The sequence below is a fragment of the Vitis vinifera genome, chromosome 15 (genome assembly GCF_030704535.1).
Source record: "Vitis vinifera cultivar Pinot Noir 40024 chromosome 15, ASM3070453v1".
Taxonomy (NCBI): Eukaryota; Viridiplantae; Streptophyta; class Magnoliopsida; order Vitales; family Vitaceae; genus Vitis; species Vitis vinifera.
Window position 1 is genome coordinate 14,899,500 of NC_081819.1, and position 20,953 is coordinate 14,920,452.

General features: G+C 36.5%; 1 protein-coding gene across 1 annotated transcript in view; it reads left to right on the forward strand.

The window, feature by feature from the left end:
* Positions 1-4,264: 4,264 nt before the first annotated feature.
* Positions 4,265-20,953, forward strand: part of LOC100253028 (uncharacterized) — a 62,445-nt gene continuing 45,756 nt past the window's right edge. Inside the window, exons 1-3 of the mRNA XM_010663101.3 lie at positions 4,265-4,596; positions 8,538-8,576; positions 15,513-15,650. Of these exons, the coding sequence (XP_010661403.1) occupies positions 4,459-4,596; positions 8,538-8,576; positions 15,513-15,650 (315 nt within the window). The 5' untranslated portion in view covers positions 4,265-4,458. The remainder of the gene's footprint in view (positions 4,597-8,537; positions 8,577-15,512; positions 15,651-20,953) is intronic.

The window sequence follows — 20,953 nt, forward strand, 5'->3', positions numbered from 1 at the left end:
ACAGTATTTGTTCTTTTATTATAGTTAAGGGTGCTGGTCAGTGTTGTATTGGCGACTGATTGGACAACAACTGTGATTGTAAGATGTGATCCAAAGTGATAGGTTTATTATGGGGTATGGTACTAATTTCATAAGAGAACAACAAACATAGACTAGAACCTATTTGTTTGTACACTGATGCAGTTTCAGTTTATCCTTCTATACTCACATTAGTAAATTGTTTGACGGCTTTCCTTTCATATTTAGTTATTGTGTAAGCTTTTACATAGCATCTTCTGTTAATGTTATTGGTAAGTTGGGAGGTTTGTTTGGTTTGATTTACTACATTAGAAACAGTTTGTTAGTATACCAATAGTTTGCAATGGCGCCCTTCAAATCCTGATCTACCAGGGTTCAGGACTATTGCGCATCCTCATTGGCAAGGGCTACTTAGGGTTCCTAAATGATTGTGCATTTTGCTAATTTTGTGCTTCAAACCATGTACAGGTTGTTATAGAAAAAATAAATGTGGTAGAAAACCAATAAATATTTGCTTCGCATGATCACTTTCCGTATCCAACCAAAACCATCGTAACTTGACATAACCAGAAAAATGAGAAAACAATAGTATGATTAAATAAATACTGAGAGTGAAAAATTGTCGGGAGAGCAAAATTTATCGAATATGGTTTAAGGCAGTGTCATGCTGCAATAGGTAATGAAATTAACTAATGAAAATCTGAAGTCACAAAATGGTTACATTTCTCGCAGGTGCGTTAAGGTAGTACCTGAGGTACATTAAGGTAGTACCTGAAGACCATTAAGGTAGTACCTGAAGACCATTAAAGTAGTACCTTATGTGCATTAAGGTAGTACCTGAAATTTCTTATGATTACATAAGGTACCGTTGGAGTAACCTATGAGAACATAACAATGTCATGCTGCAATAGGTAATGAAATTAACTAATAAAAATCTGAAGCCACAGAATGACTACATTTCTCGCAGGTGCGTTAAGGTAGTACCTGAGGTACATTAAGGTAGTACCTGAAGACCATTAAGGTAGTACCTTATGTGCATTAAGGTAGTACCTGAAATTTCTTATGATTACATCAGGTCGATGGAGTCACCTATGACAACATAACAACGTCATGTTACAATAGGTAATGAAATGAACCAATAAAAATCTGAAGTCACAGAATAGCTACATTTCTCGTAGGTGAGTTAAGGTAGTACCTGAGGTACATTAATGTAGTACTTGAAGACCATTACGGTAGTACCTTAAGTGCATTAAGGTAGTACCTAAAATTTCTTATGATTACATAAGTTACCGATGGAGTTGCCTATGACAACATAACAACGTCATGCTACAATAGGTAATGAAATGAACTAATTGTGTTTAAAGTCATAGAAGAACTACATTTCTCGCAGGTGCATTAAGGTAGTACCGGATGTACATTAATGTAGTACCTCAGGACCATTAATGTAGTACCTGAGGTGCATTAAGGTAGTACATGAAATTTGTTATAATTACATACGCCACCGATGGAGTAACCTATGAGAACATAACAATGTCATGTTGCAATGTGTAATGAAATGAACTAATTGTGTCTTAAGTCACACAACAACAACATTTCTCAAATATGCACTAAGATAGTACCTGATGTACATTAATGTAGTACCTCAAGACCATTAAGGTAGTACATGTTTTGCATTAAGGTAGTACCTGATGCGATGAAACAATTCTGTCTTCGTTGACAAAAGATGTACACTACAAATTCCAACAAACATTACAAATTCACAAACACTACCAACAATTTCTACTAACCAACACATAATTTATGCATTTTAATTTTTATTATTATTATTATTTTTATTTTTATTCTCAACATATATGATTGAATTATCAAGTTTTTCGCCAATATATGATATTGCCTAATTATATTCATCAATTATTACCATCAGTCTAAAAATCTGAATAAATACACAAGTTTTCCACCCAATTTCTAAATATGTCCACAACATTTTTCCATTTCATGAGTCTCCAATACACAAAAATATTGAGATCGAACAGCTGCTCATGCGATCCAAAATCGACATTCGCCTCAACCTATGCCCTCACCAATGGAGGAAAAATTGCAAATACAACAACCACTCGAAAATCACTCTTCAGTCAACACGTACCCTCCTCAAGCCGTCTTCTTAACTCGACCTTGTTTCAATGAAGTGCTCCATTTGGTTCTTCACAATTACCACAAGCAACAAAAATTTCAATTCAGGTTTTCAAGTAAAGGTTTATACTTTCAAATGTGTGAAATTTTGCAAATTTTCACACCCTCTTCGATCCGGAGGGGTGACGAAATTGGGATGATCGAGTCCAAATGGTTAGGACTTTGAGAGGAGAAGGAGTTGAAGATAGAAAACTAGATTGGAGTTTGGGATTAAAGGCTTCAGAAATTAAATGAGAGAAATTGTTGAAAAATATACAAGATTCTCTGCTTCGCCTCGATGACGGAGTGAAGACAAATGAGAGGAATGGCTGCCAAAATGAGAGAAAGGGAAAAAAGAACGGCTGAACGCTAGGGTTTTCTTGTGGAAACCTTTGCTTCGCCTCCGTGACAGAGTGTAGAAAGATGAGAGGAATGGGTACCAAATGAGACAGAGGGAGGAACAATGGTCAGTCGCCTATGGTGTTTTTTGTGTTTGATTTTGCAAAAGAAAACCGGTTCAGTTTCAGCCCGTGCTGAGATGGGCTGCTGACGTGGTAAGGAGAAGTTGTGGAGAGGCTTGGATGATCGGTCACGCGCTTTGGCCATTGCTGTAGTCTGAAACTCTTTTCTTTCTCTCTCTAGAATCATGGGATTGAAGAGAGAGAAACAATGGAGCTAAGGAGGGATGCTTCTGCGTTTGTTTTCAGCTTAAGGGATGGTTGGGGGGTTTGATTTTGGAGGAGAAATGCGGTTTCCAGAGAATTGATTTTCCAGAGAATATAGGGAAATTTGTTTTCTTCCGAATTGGAATTATTTGGGTTCTGAAAATCCCCCGGACTGAGATGGGCTGCTGACGTGGATACCTGGAGGGGCAAGCTCGGTAGAAAAAACATAGCCGGCTTAAAGTGCATGAATGTGATATAAGTTTCCACATTAACAGATGTTTTTCATATTTCTCAAACCTGGGTTCCAAAAACAATATTATTACCATATTGGCCCATGAAAACACAACTTTCCCAACTTTAAGGGAACCAAATATAGCCTAAAATAATAATAATAATCGTATTGAGCTATTTGACTTGTGATGTCAAAAGTAAAAAAAAAATTGTGACAATTGGCGGCTAGATGAGAGGAGGGTTACCGTTGGAGTACATGTTTTGGGAATTAAAATGTTATTTAAAAAAAAAAATAGTGCATCATTACATGATTCTTCTTTAAAAATATAATTATTAAATAGGGTCATTATTTTATTCCCAAATACATGCAAAAATATCTAAATAGAAAATTATTTCATTGCTTAAACTCTCTCAACATTTCAGAATGAAATTATTTCATCTTTCATTGAATACAGAGGCAAAATCATTTTGGTACAAAAAGTTTGCCAACTTTTTAAAATGAAATAATTTTGTATTTAATGCAAGTTAAAATATTTAAAAACAAAATTATTTTATTATTAAAAAATATTTCATCCTTTATATAAAAAAATAAAAAAACATTTAAAGATGAAATAATTTTGTAATGAAACTAATGTATTAACATTTTGGGGTTTAAACTTTTTGTCTCCCAAATGGTTTAACAATATATTTACAAATTTATGGGAAATTATTGGATTAAATTATTTTATATGCATAAACATTAGAGTTTTTAAATAAAACTTGTTAGCAAAAATAATGACAATTATTTTTCTAGGAATTATTTTAAAAAATATTGATGAAAGATTTCATCCCAACTTTGGAGAGGTTTCTTGTTAAAATATTCTTTTCGGTATTATACCCTCAATTTTGGACCAATAGCATCTTACCACATGTGAGATCCAACGGAGGTGGATCAATTTCGATAGGTAACCGAATTCAGTACTTTATAATTTTTCTTTGTTTGAAAAATAATATATTATTGGTATAAATATTGTTAATTACTTGAAATATTTATATATATGTTTTAAAAGAAAAATTATTTTTATAAGAAAAAATAAGGGCATTTTTATAAAAAATGAGATAAAAAAAATGATGAATGATTAGAATTTTAAAATTGGGTTTTTGAGAGCCGTGGTTTTAATTTTTAAAAATAAATATAAAAAAAAAATCCCTACAGTAATCAATCGCGAGGGGAAGTATACGCTACAGCTCTCCCCACGCTCCTCCACCCTACATCCGCCGTTCGGTATTAAGCGTCACCGGCGATTATCCCGCTGTGGAAAAGGAACAAACTCGTGGCCACAACAGAGCGGGAGAATCAAAGGAGACATATCTCGTTCTCTCGTAATTTCTATCAATGGCGGAAGAAGAAGTGGCGATCGAAGTTGAAGCCGTACAAGCAGTCTATGGCGAAGATTGTCTGGTTCTCGATCACTTCCCTCCCCATCTTCACGTCCATATCAAGCCTCGGACCGCTGACGTTTCATCGCAACAGGTCCCCGCTTTCGATCTTTCGTAATTTTAATACTGTTTGGTTGCTGAAAAAACGGAGGAAGAGAAAAGAAAAAGAAAATCTTCATTCTTATGTTATTTTTGGCTGGGAAAATTGGGGAAAGAAATTAAAGTTTAGACCTTAATTAAGTCAAATAATGAAATTTTTTTAGGATTTTAGGTTGGTTTCAAGCAAAAGTTCACCTGAAATAAGCCGAGTGGTTCTATTAGAGTTAGGTGGAGACTTTAGTTTCATTTATCAGATTTGATATTTTAGTTTAATTTATGTTTTGGTTGCTCTTTCTTGGTATCCGAACAAGGGATTAGATCATGACAAAATCTACCTTTCTAAGTTTTCATGGGTGGTCTGATCCGAAGCAACTGCTACGGATTTTATCTCGCTTTTGCTTGATTTTGTTTCCTAGTTCAGTGACTGACTTGGAATTCCAATTGTTTAATTGCAATAGGATATTGCTTGGTATGGTGGCTGGAATTGTCTGAAAAGAGATTAAAATCAAATTTCAAGTCTTAAAATTTTGATCTGGGAGCCAGACACGAGACAACCTTTCCATCAGTGTGCCTCATTTGGTGTAGCTGAGGAGGATACTCCCATGCATGAAATTCAAACTTTCATTTTTGTTTCTTTTCTGCCGATTTCCTGGCAACCAAACGGATGGTAGAGTGCAATTAAGAGAAACACGGTTTAGAATATAGTCTTGTGCCGAATTATGTGATATTATGTATTGTGGTTGGTGGCCTTGTTTGGAAGTACTAGCCAATAGGAGTGGTTTGGGATTGGTTTTGGTATTGAGGTAATGACTGAAGTCTCAAGAATATTGAATGCTCCATTGGACTTCACATAGTGTTTGAAAGTTTGAATCCGCCATTAGAAATAGGCCATTAAAGGAAATTGAATCAATTTCCAAAAACCAATTAGTTGATATGGGTTTTAGGATTTTATAAGATGCCATTACAAAGTTCCATTATCAGTTGTTTCAATGCTCCCATTCATATATTGGCTTAAGATTATGCACTTGTACATAGAATTACTTAAATAAAAAAATGGTGGAATTCAATTCCCATGTGGTGTCCAAACATGTCTATGTGAGTTGCTTATACAACTTTAAACTATCCACCTTTTCCATGGATTTATTTTCTTTTATTTTATTTTTTGTGGTGTCCTGGAAATCACATCTGGCGGAAATTACATTTGATGATAGTTAGTGCATAGGAAATTGGGTTCTCAATGACAATAGAGGATTAACATTGAAGCTGGCTTAATTTGATAAAGACAGTTGTGTAAGGCATGAATATCTAAAATGCTTATTAACTCCCCAAACAGTACTAAAGTTATGTTGGTTTGTGGAATGGGTTAGGTGTTGCATTCCATTCCAGTCATTCCAATGTTCAATTGTGCACCAGTTTTTTTTTCGAATTCTAATAGGGTTGCAACACTCATGAAACCCAGAAGTTGAAACAGTCACTGAGAGATGTCAGTTTGCAAAAACATTTCTTAGAGAAGTGTTTTATAATAATTTAAGTGACAAGTGTATCCTTTTATTTGTCACTTAAATTACAAAATGCTATTATTATCATTAAAGGATTTTCAGCTTGTCAATTTCAAATACAAATTGTCACTTAAGTACAAATGCAACTTCATCTCTTCAAAAGGCAAATTAATTTCAATTTTTGTTGAAGATAAATCATGAATTACAAAATCTTTTTGAAGAACTACTATTGTTACTTTTGCTATTAGTAGAACATGAACAGACTCGAATATCTAGTAAACTAAGTATAAGTTGTTGATTTAAGTAAGATATTCACTTTTCCTTTTTTTCTTCTTTTCAAAAAACATAAATACTCTCAAGTTAAAATCACCAAAAGTTTTTTTCTTCCTTTCTTTCCCTCTTTATTATTATTATTTTTTCAACCTTTATGTGTATGAAATACAATCATATTTAAGTTAAAATAAGAAATAATTATATGAAGGATGTTTGACAGTCAATTTGTTGAGTTTGTCCTTAATTTTTAAAGTTGATTTCTTTTTTATTTTACAATACAAATTTTCTAATTTTTGTACTTATTTTGTTTGTTCTTGCTTAATTTTTTTTTCCAGAAGTATTATATATTCAATTATTTGTTTTATTTTATAAGTTTTTAAGGATTTAATTAATTCAATTATAGAAGTTTTGAAACAAGACTAATTAACTTGAACAAAACACCCACGAGGGTGGGGGTGGGGATTGGGTTAATAAAACTTTTTTGAAAACTAATTGAATTAAGCAATAAATAACTCAATAAATGCAAATAGAAAGGAATGGAGACATGCAAATACAATTTTATCATGGTTTGGCAATTCTCGCCTATGCCCTTTTTGATTGCCGTTGTGGGCTCAACCTGATGCATGCAACCTGATCTCATAACCTACCACTCCATACAACCTGAATGGATGTTCACTTGTCCAAATTTAACCTGATTTCAGCCTCAGCTTATTGAGCTCAATTTGGAGAACTTATTTTAGAAAATAATTTGGATCCATTTAGGCAAATGATCTTTTATTAGGATTGGGTTTAGTTTGATTGTCAATGTGACCCAAGCAGCCCGAGTTGCACCCATAGAATCCACACCCTGACCAAGTCCTCATTCCCTTTTAAAGCTTGGAACAAATAACTCACTACTCCTTTTTGCTGGTTCTAGAAGTTTCACTAAAACATGGATCAAACAAGCCTGCCATAATCAGCAAACCTTGCTTCCTTATTTATGTACAAATCAGCTAAGACCTCTATCAGTGGTACCTTCCTGTACCAAGTTTCTGTTCAGAATTTTATTTTAGGCCCTTCCCTGACTCTGAAAAATCTTGGTACACCTTTCTAATCACTAAGTGCTACTTGCCAACTTCCTCACTTGTGTCTTTATAAGTATACCTCCACAACCAGTTGAACACACAAAGGTGCCTTAGTCCTCCATTCTAGTTAGTTTTACTACCTTCTGTCACTCGTCAATATGAACTTCCCTTGGTAACCTTCCTACAAAGTTGCTATAGCTTCTTTAATTTTGTTGCCACCAAGCAAAGGATTGTGAAAAGATTCATAAGATAGGTTGGCAAACTAGCCCAGGCAATCTTGATCAAAGTTAACCTGCCTCATTTTCAAAGGTGCTCTACTTCTGCTAACCTCCTTCCAAAGTGCTCACCACTAACTTCCATGTCATTCTGGCCTTAAAGACTCCTTGACGTAAGATCACATACAAAATGCAAAAGCAAGCAGACCTACGTTGTAAACTAGAGAATGAGTATTGGTTAATCCTTAACCTCCCAAATAGGTAAATGACCCTTTTTTCCTAATTAATCCAGAAACCAGCACAATTTCAAAGCATTGAAGGACACCCCTAATGTTTTCCAACTGTACTTGGTTGGCTGCGGAGAATGTCATCTTATCATTTTATGTCTAAGGGGTGTGACACCAAATTCCTTGCTCTTTCGCCTTTTCCATGCCTTAATATCTTTCAACATGCAAATTTCATTCCATAACATATCAACCTGCTGAAGAGCCTTCTAAACCAAGATGAAAAAGAGAATGTGGCTGAAAAGCTTCCATAACCTAGATGAACGGCTAGGAGGGCATGGATCTTTCTCTCTTGACTCAAGAGCTACTAAAGAAACCCGAATGGCTCCGCTTAACTGCTACAGAATATTAGAGTGTTGAAATGCATTTTTCATTTTGCCAGCAAGAAAAATTTCCCAAATTTACATTTGATTATATTTATGGCTGTGATGGGGGGGGGGGGGGGGGGGGCGCAAAATGTTGGTTTATGCTTGACTTTCTTTCATATATTTCTGGTCACCTGTAAAAAGAAATGGTGTTTCACTTACTGAATTAGGGGTGTGATTTGTTAACTAGTTTGCTGACTGAGACTTGTTTACAAATCTCTTGTTCTCCTTCGCAGTTTGTTGAAGCAGTTCTTGGGATACAAGCAGGTTCAAAGGTACTTCAAATCATTTATGCATTCACCTATGTAGTTCACTTAGTTAACTCAAGGTTCTAAGTTGTCAGTTGATTTTTTTGGTCAATAATGCAGTCTTTTATCAAGAAATTGTAATGTTAAGACCATATCATTGAATATTACATCATGAAAATCATAGATATTACACTGTAGCTAGACATTTATGGAATTTTTTGAATTTAATATATATAAAAATGTTTTTACTCAAAAAAAAAAAAAAAGAATAAAGAAAGTGGGCTTGATCATTGTGTTTGGGAGTAAGGACTAGAAAAGCCATCTTTGTGTTTGGGAAGAAGGACTAGAAAAGAGAGGCCATTTTTGACCTTTTTCTGTAAAGAACCTCTTATCCAATCAGAAAGAAAAAAAAAGAAAAGAAGAAATATATCACAAGATTTTCCCTCTGCTAACAAGTTTTTAGTTTAAGTCTTGTCTTTCAGTGTTTATGAAATTTGGAAGCAGTTTTGTAAGTTCCTGCTCATTACTTGTACTCTGGTTTCATGTTGCCAAATAGTGCCTTGGGAAGAAACTTAGTAAAATATATATCCTGTGGTTGTGTTACCCACATAAAAGAAGCGGAGGGTTAGGGGTTAAGAGTCTTGGGGCCTTCAATAGGGCTCTCCTTGGCAAATGGGTTTGGCATTTTGCAAATGAAAGAAAGGCTCTTTGGAACCAAGTGATCAGAGGGAAATACGGGGAAGAAAGAGGAGGGTGGAGATCTTGTGAGTCAAGGGAGGCCTACGGGTTTGGTTTGTGGAAGGCAATAAGTAAAATGGGACATCAAGTGACCCCTTTTGTTGGCTTTGTGGTGGGTGATGGTGGGAAAGTGAAGTTTTGGAAAGACAAATGGTGTGAAACCATCCCTTTGAGTGAGGCTTTTCCTTCTTTATTTGCTTTAGCTTTGAACAAAGAGGCTTGGGTAAATGAAGTGTGGACAGCCGAGGGGGAATGGGGGGGAAGTTGGAACCCTTGTTTCAATAGACCTTTCAACGATTGGGAGTTGGAAGAAGTGGAAAGGCTTTTTTGTTGCTTGGAGGGGATGAGGAGGATACGGTGAAGTGGATGGCTTCAAAGGATGGGGATTTCTCGGTGAAATCTTTGTATAGGACCATGCAGCCGGGGTCTCTTGCTTTCTTCCCTTCAAATATTATATGGAACTCTTGTGTGCAGCCCAAATTGAGCTTTTTTGCGTGGGAGGCTTCTTGGGGGAGAGTTCTAACCTTGGATCGCTTGCAAAAGAGAGGTTGGGTTATGGAAAATAGATGTTTTCTTTGCCATAAGAGTGAGGAGACAATTGACCACCTTCTTATCCATTGTGAAAAAACGAGGGAAGTATGGATGGTGTTCCTTTCCTTTTTTGGCGTTTCGTGGGTTTTCCCTTGTTCGGTCAAGGAAACCCTTTTAGGGTGGAGGGGTTCTTTTGTGGGAAAGAAAAGGAAGGTGGCGTGGCATTTGGGACCGTTATGCTTGTTTTGGGTTATTTGGAAGGCTAGAAATTCAATTGCATTTGAGGATTGTGGGCTGTCCATTCAAAGGCTGAAAGCATCTTTTGTGTATTTTTTGTGGTCGGAAACCAAATTGTGGATAAAAGATGGTCCTTCGACCTTAATAGATTTTATAGATTGGGTGTGTATGCGTTAAGGGAGAGGTTTTTTTGTTTTGCCTTGTCCTTTGATGTTTGGGCCCTTTTGTAAGGGGGTAAGTTCCTTTATACTGTAATTCGGTGGGTCGCTTCTTTAGCGCCTCTTAGCAATACAATCTTATACTTATTGATCAAAAAAAAAAAAAAACATAAAAGAAAAGTAGTGACACCTAAAGTTAAGAGATAAGCATGACAGGGGAAACAAATCTAGCAAATTGTGCAACAAAAATCTCATGCTTGTCAGACCAAGAATGAGGTGTTATTTTTGTCAAATGTCAATATGGTACCCTCTTTAGCTTGGATGCAACTTCCAAATTGAAAACATTGTAACCTGGGAGTTTGGTGGTTTAGGATTTGGGAAAAATTCTCTGAGGAACCAAGCTTCAATTTTATTTTATTTTATTTTTTTTGTTTTTTGTATTTTTTTTGTTTTTGTTTTTGATCATAAACGAACAATTGTATTAAAAAAGAAAAACATGAAAAGAATGAGAAATCTTCCCCAAGAAGTTCAAACCTGAACAAAAACTGAGAAGACCTCTGCTAAAGAAAGAGGGCTATACAAAAAGACAAAAGGCCTATACATATATAATGAACTCAAACCTTGTGTACCCAATTCTAAGGTGTGCAAATTGACAACTAGTTAAGCTGAATTACACTCAAAGGATAGGGTTTAAAACTGTCTGTATGGTAAGCCTAAAAAGAAACATAAAACTGAAGAGAATCCCACATCGACTCCGGTGTGCTCCACGTATCCTCGAAAATCCTAGTGTTCCTCTCTCTCCACACAATCCACAACAAAGAGAGGCACGTTATCCTCTAGAGAGTCCTGTCTCTGATAGAATTCCCAAAACACTTAAAGGAGATCACCATCATATCACGAATACTGCTTGGCTGAACCCAATCGATCCCCGCCTGAGAAAAGATCCTATGCCACAAACCTAAAGTGATCGGACAGTGCAAGAAGAGATGATCAATTGTCTCACTACTCCCCCTACAGAGGATGCACCAATTGGGGCTAAGGGCTTTGAAAGGCCTCCTTAATTGTAGCATGCCATTGGTATTTACCTTCTTATGTGCCACTAACCAAGCAAAGGCCTTGACTTTAGAAGAGACTTTTGTCTTCCACAAAATTAGTAGGATAGAAAGAAATAAAATTTGAGAAATTGGATAAGGCTGAAAAAAACAAGTTTACTGAGAAAGTCTTGAAGAGGATGGAACCCAAGCTTTCACATTTGGAACAGAAGGGGATAAATGAACACTAGAAAGTAGAGACAATAGTCTTTCAAGATCCACAAACTCTGTATCAGATAGATTACGACGAAAAGTAAAATCCTAAGACAAAGAAGTGTTATTACCTAAGATAGCTGAAATAGGAAGGTTTTTTGTTGTGGTGACTCTGAAGAGTCTTGGAAATTGTAGGCAAAAAGGTTGATCCCCCCACCATAGATCTTCCCAAAAATGAATTCTGATCTCATCACCCATCACAAAGCAAGTGTGTGTGGAAAAAACTTGAAACAAATGTGCAGTGGCCTTCTAAGGGTAACGATGTGACCATCATACTATATTGTTGGTGTCCCATCCATTTGAATGTGTCCCATAGATGCTCAAGATAACTTAATGCCAAATGGTAGAACTTTCCTTAGGGTACCTCCAAAGCCATTTCCCTAATAAAGCTTGATTCCTTAGAAAACATTTCCCAAACCCTAAAGTACCAAACTCCTTAGGCCTACAAACTAAATCCCACTTGACCAAATGATCCCTTTTACCCTCTCTTGAAACCGACCAAAGAAAATCTCTTTGTAATTTTTCTATCCTTAAAGCAACTAAGGCTAGAATCTTAAAAAGAGAAAGAAAGTAGTTCGGAATGTGTGACAAACATGACTGAATTAGGGTGATTCTACCACCTAAGGACAAGAAAACTCTTTTCCATCTATCCAACCTCTTAGAGACTCTATCCAACACAGGGTCCCAAAAAGAAATCGAATTTGGGTTCCTCCCTAAAGGAAGACCCAAATACATTAAAGGCCAATCAGAGACTGCACAATCAAGTATAGAAGCGAACTTGGTTGTTTGACTTTGACTAATGTTGATTCCAGAGAGAGTGCTCTTATTTAGATTAATCCTTAACCTTGACAAACGCCCAAACACCACCAAAATTAGCTTAAGAGATTGCAACTCTTCCAAGGATGCTCTAGAGAAAAAGATTGTGTCATCCGCGAATTGTAAATAAGACACCCTGGTCCTATCTTTATCGACCAAAAACCCCTCAAACACACCTTTCTCTTTTGCCCTCACAATCAATCTACTTAAAACATCAACCACAATGGTGAAGAGAAAAGGGGAAAGGGGATCTCCTTGTCTTAGGCCTCTAAAAGCCTTAACCCAACCCTTTGCATTACCATTTACTAAGATTGCAAAAGTCGCCGAAGATAAACAACCCCTCATCCAGGACCTCCATCTTAAGCTAAACCCTTTTCTTTCAAGAACATGATCTAAAAAATCCCAATCAACATGGTCATAGGCTTTTTCAAAATCAATTTTGAAGACTAGCCCTTCCTTTCTTGATCTCCTCTTTTCATCCACCAACTCATTTGCAATCAAGACGACATCTAGAATCTACCTCCCTTCAACAAAAGCACCTTGAGTAAAAAAAATGGTATCTTGAAGAACTTTACGCAACTGCCCTGAGAGTACCTTGGCTATGATTTTGTACAAATTGGTAACCAAACTGATGGGTCTGTAATCTAAGATCCTACTTGATTGACTCTTTTTTGGCATAAGAGCAATGAAGGTGACATTTGTGCTTTGATTGATTATCCCATTATTGTGAAACTCTAAGAAAACTCTTAAAAGATCATCCTTAATCGTCTCCCAACACTCTTGATAAAAAACCAATTGTGAAACCATTTGGACCAGGGACCTTTTCCTTGTTTAGATGCAACACGACATTGTGAATATCCTTTTTCGAGTAAGGGTGATACACGACACTCTCTGCTGAAATAAGAGACCAATCCAAACCTTCTATCCTCCAAGAGCCTTCAGAAGGCTTGTAAAATAATTTTCCGAAATGATGCTTAATCTCCTCTGAAATGCTTTCAATGTTATCTAAAACTACCCCGTCTTCTAACACCAAGGATTTAATGAACTTCTTATTCCTCTTGCCGTTGGCCACCTTATGAAAAAACTTAGAATTGCAATCCCCTTCCTTTATCCAATTGATTTTAGATTTCTGCCTTCAAAACACCTCTTCCTTTAGCAATACCTCTTCCAATTCCCCTTTCCTTAAAGTCCTTCTTGTTCCTTCTCATCCAACCCCACTATGTCCAAAAGAATATTTTTCTTTTTTTCTTTTAAGTCTCCTAAAAGGAACCAAGCTTTATTAGGGAAATGACTCTGAATGTACCCTAAGGAAAGTTCTACCCTTTGGAACCAGGTTATCTTGAGCATCTATGGACACATTCAAATGGATGGGACACCAACAATATAGTTAGATGGTCACATCGTTGCTCCTGGAAGACCATCGCACATTTGCTCCAAGTTTTTTCCACACACGCTCGCTTTGTGGTGGGTGATGGGACTATAATTTGTTTTTGGGAAGATCTATGGTGGGGTGATCGACCTTTTTGCTTACAATTTCCAAGATTCTTCAGAATCACCACAACAAAAAACCTTCCTATTTTAGCTATCCTGGGTAATAACACTTCTTTGTCTTGGGATTTCACTCTTTGTCGCAATCTATTTGATGTGGAGTTTGTGGATCTTGAAAGACTATTGTCTTTACTTTCTAGTGTTCATTTATCTTCTTCTGTTCCAGATGCGAAAGCTTAGGTTTCGTCATCTTTAGGAGCTTTCTTAGTAAACTCATTTTTTTTTCGGCCTTATCCAATTTCTTAGATTCCATTCCTTTCTACCCAACTAATTTTTTGTGGAAGACAAAAGTCCCTTTTAAAGTCGGGGCCTTTGCTTGGTTAGTGGCACATAAGAAGATAAATACCAATGACATGCTACAATAAGGAGTCTTTCAAAGCCCTTAGCCATGATTGGTGTATCCTCTGCAGGGGGAGTAGTGAGACGATTGATCATCTCTTCTTGCACCGCCCAATCATTTTAGGCTTGTGGCATAGGATCTTTTCTCAAGCGGGGATGGATTGGGTTCGACCAGATAGTATTTGCGATATGATGGTGATCTCCTTCAAGTGTTTTGGGAATTCTAATAGAGGCAAGACTCTTTGGAGGATAGCGTGCCTCTCTTTGTTGTGGATTGTGTGGAAAGAAAGGAACGCTAGGATTTTGAGGATACTTGGAGGATGCTGGAGTTGATATGGGATTCTCTTCAGTTTTATGTTTCTTTTTGGGCTTATTGTACAAACATTTTTAAACTCTATCCTTTGAGTGTAATTCAACTTAATTTGCATACTTGAGGGTTGGGTCTACAAGGTTTGCGTTCATTATATGTGTATAGGCCTTTTGTCTTTTAGTATAGCTCTCCTTCTTTAGTGGAGGCTTTCTCAGTTTCTTTATTAGGTTTGTACATCTTGGGGAGGACTTCTCATTCTTCTCTTGTTTTTCTATTTTAATACAATTGTTCGTTTTTAATATAAAAAAATAAAAATTCAGTATTGAAAATATTGTAACCTTGGAGTTTGGTTTCAAGTTATGACAATCTCAAAGAGAAATTGGACAAGGGAAAGGAGGGAGTAGAGAAATTATTGAAAACATTTTTCTCATTGATGTAGATGCATTTTCCCTTTCTTTGGGTGTGTATATTTTTAATTTCCAATTAGTATAGTATAGTCCTTTGTGAGAAAAAGAACTTATCTAAAATCTCAGTAATTTGGAAGATCAGGATTATTGCTACTATTTCTTGGTATCTACTTCTTGTTACTGTAGTTAGCATAACAAGAACTACCATGCTACTCCTCCCCCTGCTACTATTTTACTATTACTAATACTGTCGATGGAACTGCCAATATTACCATACTGCTGCTTTTGCTTCTACTGTAATTCAGGTGTTTTCCCCCCTTAATGGTCAATTTTGAAGCCTTTTGCCCTTCCTTTTGTCATTTGTCTGAACTTAGGCGACCTTTACTAGTGTCCCACCTCTCACCCCGCTCACTCCCCGTCCCTGATCATTTGTAGTTATGAAAGCTTAGTATGGTGTTTTCTTTCTGTGTTTTATATCAAATTTCACTCTGATTTATATGAATTTGTTGGTCGATTCTAGCAAGTAGTTGTATGAGTTGATTTGTGCATTAATATTTGTCTCTTTCTTGTGCTAGTATCCAAATGAACCACCGATTATTGATATTATAGATTCCAAGGGACTAGATGAAGAAAGGCAAATGCATCTGATAAGAAGTATACGGAACAAAGCTTGTGAACTCTCCTCTTGTTTAATGCTTGTAGCACTTTGTGAGGTAACTATTGTACAACTCATATTTGAAGAAATCAGTTATTAGTTTTATTGTGGTTGGTAATTTTGTAGTCTCTATACACCTTTGTGGTTTATTTATTTATTATTATTATTTTTATTTTTATTTGTCCATATTATATTTAAGGATTGCACAATAGCATATTATATAACAAATCCTAGGCTATTTTTCTATCATTATGACTGCTCTTAAATGTGTATGCCTAATATGCACAATAGCATGTTATTTTTTTTTCTGATAGGTGCACAATAGCATATTATATAACCAATGAATCAGGTATTGAACCATAGGGAGGTAACCTTAGGGGTGTAGGGGAGATGAAAAGACCGGGATAATGAATAGATGATCCTCATTCATGTCTCTATAGCTGAGATTATCTTCTGGTATTTTCAACTGAGAGATATTCAACACAAGCCTCTATTTCTTTTCCTTCTAATTGCCTCAACCATGTGACTTAGATCACTAGATAGTATCTTTAAAGCGTCCTCCTCTTTGCTTACCAAACTGCATTAGAAGCTCAATTAGAGTGGTATCTCAAGTTATAATGATGCTTATCCATCAAGCACTCGAGATACTCCATAAGAGGCTTGTAAACTCTTGTTTCCAAGTATTAACGAGTGCTTTTCTAATAAAATACAAGAGGGTTCAAGCCATGAGACAAGATTATCATTAAAGAACTTAGTTTGAGGGTCATTTCATGGGCATAAGGGAGGTCCCAAGGACCCCCTTTTCCACGGCCTAAGCCACTACTCAAAAAGCATGGATTCAACACTAAAGTATAAAAAGCTAAGTGTGGAATCATTGCCATTAAAATCCAAATTTAAGGTTTAAAGTTATACAAAAATGAAGGGGAACTATAGCTAAATGAAGATACAACCAATATGAAAGTTTGTAAGACATCCAAGTCACTTAAAACATCCAAAACATTACAAAGTTCTAAGTTGCAATAATAGTTCCCAAGGTTGAAGGTTGAAGAATAGCTCCCCATCAAGGGACCCCTAGTCCATGTCCATCAAGTCCAAAATGGACATTTATAGGTTTTTTTGGGTTGACCTAAGTGGTAGGCCATGTGAAGGTATAAAAAGCAAGGTGGAGATTTGATTGTGAGCTAGGAAGGGTCTAAAAAAAGTGGTAGGCTTGTGCTGTCCCAGAGCATCAATATGAAATGGTGTTAAGGCTTGAGTGATGCCATTTTTCACAACATGATGGATTTGCATAGGGTGAAATGATGCCAAAGCAAGGTGAAATGGAGCTAAGTCTTTGTGGTGCCATCTTGGTACCATTTAGGGAATAGGCAAGATGTTTTCCTTAAACTATTTTTTTATTTTTCATCAATCTTTTATGCAAACAGTGTCCAAATTTTGTGCAAATCAATGAGAATAGAATGTAAAAAAAATTGTTTCAGCTCATATGGATTCTGACCCCTTCAACTAACATCAAACTTAGGAGTGGTTGAAATAGGGTTGCATCATTGAGCTTTATGCAACTTTGCTCCTTTGGCTCTGCTATTACTCCATTCTTGCCTCTTGAGTGTCACAAAAGCATCTTGGATTAACAGGAAAATGTGAGAAAGCTGAACATATCTGGTGTAGCGTATAATTAACTTGTTGGGGAGTGCTTTTAATGCTAAAAACGAGTCTAAGATATGATTTTTGCCCTCATTACCATGCAATATATGATGTCAATCACATTGCCTATTATCTTACAGTTTCATTATCTTATCTTCTTTACTCTTTTAAAATTGATAATGTAACTTGGTGTTGATGTGATTGGGCATTTGTTCTATCATTCTTATATTAATCCTTTTCTTTACCACTTAATGTTACGTCCTTCCTAAACTTAGGTTACTATAGTTGTTTGATGTTGATTATCCAAACAAGAAAGAGGGTCTTTGAGGATTACCAGTGTTGCTATACCTATTGGGTGAATTCTTACAAGTAGGTGTCATATGCATAAGGGGCATGAGGAGCTTTTGAGGCTTGGCTCAATTGGCACGAAGGTGGGGTGGGGATGTGGAATGTTCTAGGTTCAAGTCCCATCAAGTTAGATTAGTTGTAGGTTTTAGGTTCAAGTCCCTTCTATTATTAGATTGGTCCCTTGTATTTAGGTCTAGGAGATTGGTTGAGAAGACCTTCCTAATGGGGTTACTCTTCTAGGAGTTATGCCAAATTAAATTTTTATGGATGTTCTTTGGATACCCTAAGGCATCTAGGGATTGGGGTGCTTTAAAGATCATTGGGGCATGTAACTAAAAGCATACTCTAAACTTGAAAGAGTAGGTTTTGCTATTGGGGTTGAGATTCTAGCTCTTCTTGAGGTCCTTGTGTAAGCTACAACTTTGGGCCTTGTCAATCTTCTAATGGAAGAAGATGCCATTGCTATCATTTTTTCAGTATCTAAAAAAAAAAAAAAAAAAAAAAGAAGGGAAGGGAGGCATGGAGGTTTGATCAATTGCTTCTTCGAGTTTTTTGATACTTATACAAAGTTAGGGTGTTCTTTTCCTTGCGGTCCTTGCTTAGCAAATCAAGTGGTGAATTGTTTAATCAAAGGAGGAGCAAAACTCTTAGTTTCTTTTGAAGTTGATTTTTTTTTTATCAGAAACGAAGAAGAATATATTAATAAAAGAACAAATACAAGAGAGAAAAAAGAGACAAAAGAAAGAGAAAAAAAACCAAGGGAAGGATGAGAGGTCCTTCCTACACAAAACCAAGGAAAAACACCCAACAATAGAACTCTAAAAACAAAAGAAACCCCAACAATCTTCAAACTCTTGAAACGCAAACCCCAATCCAATTGAGTTGTAGAATGCTTAGAGGAATTCCTCTAAAAGCTTCAGTACAAGAAGCCCATAGAGAAGAATAAAACCGGATCAAATCCCAAACCATCTCTTCCGTTCTCCCTTTATCCTCAAAGATCCTATTGTTCCTTTCTTGCCACACCATCCAAATCAAAGTAAAGCAAGCAATTTGCCAAAGTATCTTGCCTCTTAATGAGTTCCCCAAGCCTTTAAAAGAAATAACCAACATGTCCTCAAGGCTCCTTGGAGGGACCCAAATCACACCTACTAGATTGAACAACCTGTGCCAAAGTCCAATGGTAACGGGACAATGAAGAAAAAGGTGGTCAATCGACTCTCCATTTCGTTTGCAAAGAATGCACCATTGAGGACAGAGGGCTTTGTAGGGTTTTCTCAATTGCAACTTGTCATTAGTGTTTACCTTCCCATGTGCTACTAACCAAGCGAGGGCCTTAACCTTTGAAGGGACTTTTGAGCTCCATAAAAACTTGGCCGGAAGGAACATTAAAGGATTTGAAACTTTTGACAAGGCATAGAAAAAAGATTTCACTGAAAACGAGCCTGACGAAGACAAAGACCACACTCTTGAGTCTGATGAAGAAGGAGAAAGAAGCACAAAATTAAGGGAGGACATTAATCTCTGAAGGAGATCAATTTCTGGATCCGTTAGATTGCGGCGAAAGTTAAAATTCCAAGACAATGGTAAGGAATTGCCAAGGACATTTGAGACAGTAAGGTTTTTCACAGAAATAACTCTGTAGAGATCAGCAAATTGAGAACACAAAGTTTGGTTTCTCCATCAAAGATCTTCCCAAAACCGAATTCTCTCCCCATTGCCCACCACTAGGCGGACAAAAGGGGAGAACTCTTGGAAAACTTGAGCAATAGCCTTCCAAGGACATCTGTGAGACCATCTAACCACCATGTTGGCGTCCCATCCATTAGGATGTGTCCCATATATACTCGCAATAACCTTATGCCAAAGACCGCTCCTTTCTCTAGGGAACCTCCAAAGCCATTTCCCTAAGAGGGCACTATTTCTCATAGAAGTCTTCCCAAAGCCCAAACCTCCCATCTCCCTTGGTCTACTAACAACCTCCCATCTGATTAGGTGATCTTTCTTCCCTTCCCCGGCCCTAGACCAAAGAAAATCCCTTTGCATCTTCTCAATCTTTGAAGCTATAGATACAGGGATTTTGAAGAGGGAGAGGAAGTAGCTAGGGATGTGAGACAGACAAGACTGAATTAAAGTAATCCTCCCTCCCAAAGACAAATAGGCCTTTTTCCACCCATCCAGCCTCCTCGAAATTTTCTCAACCACTGGATCCCAAAATCCTATTGTCTTTGGGTTCCCTCCCAAAGGAAGGCCTAAATAAGACAAAGGTCACTCTGACACTCTGCACTCCAAAACCAAAGCCAAACTAGACAACATTTCCTGCCTAGTGTTAATACCTGAAATGGTGCTTTTTTCTAAGTTGATTTTTAAACCAGATACTTGCCCAAAAACCAAAAGGATAATCTTAAGGTTTTGAAGAAGATCCAAAGAGGCTTTAGAGAAAAATATGGTATCATCAGCAAACTGTAACAAGGACACTCTAGTCCTATCCCTCCCCACAATGAAACCCTCAGTTATCCCAGTTTCCTCAGCTCTAATCATCAATCTACTTAGAACATCTGCTACTAGAGTAAAAAGGAAAGGAGAAAGAGGATCTCCCTGTCTCAAACCTCTAGAGGCCTTAACCCAACCCTTTGCATTCCCATTAACTAGGATAGCAAAACTAGAAGAAGATAAACAACCTCTTCTGAAGTTGATTTTTATTCTCCCAATTAGAAAATCTTTGGGTTATTCTTAGACCTTTTTATTTCTTCCTTGAGTGTGTAGCTTGTATTGTTTCTTTGTGTGGAGTTTCACTTTTTTTCTTTTTTTATAATTAGATTTTTTATACTTTAGAAGGATGTATTGTCCTCCTTTCTATTTAATAGAAATGCGTCACTTTTGTTTCTGGTAAAAAATAGGTTTGAGTCCCATCAAGGAAAAAAAAAAATGAAAAAAAAATGTTATCTATAAAATTAAAAGGGCATGAAGAGTTAGGCAATCATCTCCTCATTTAGTGCCCTTTGGCTAAACAACTTTTTGTTTTTGAATTTTATCCTATTTAGTGTTAAGTAGGCCTTTCTTTTGCTAGAGAAGTTATTAGTTAAGTAGGTGAAGGAAATTCTTTCACCAAGAATTGACCATTGGAAATTTTTTCCAAATTTTCTCAATGTTAGAGCCAACACCACCTAGATTTTCGTTGAGACATTTGCTCTAGCTGCTAAGATGAACACAATCAAAATTTTGTTAGCATTGACAACAAATAATAATTGGGATCTACAACAATTCAATGTCAAAAATGCATTTCTGAATGGATATCTGGAATAAGAGATTTATATGAAAGTCTCTCTTGGATTTAGAAGTGATCTAGCCACTAAAAAAGTGTGTAAATTGAAG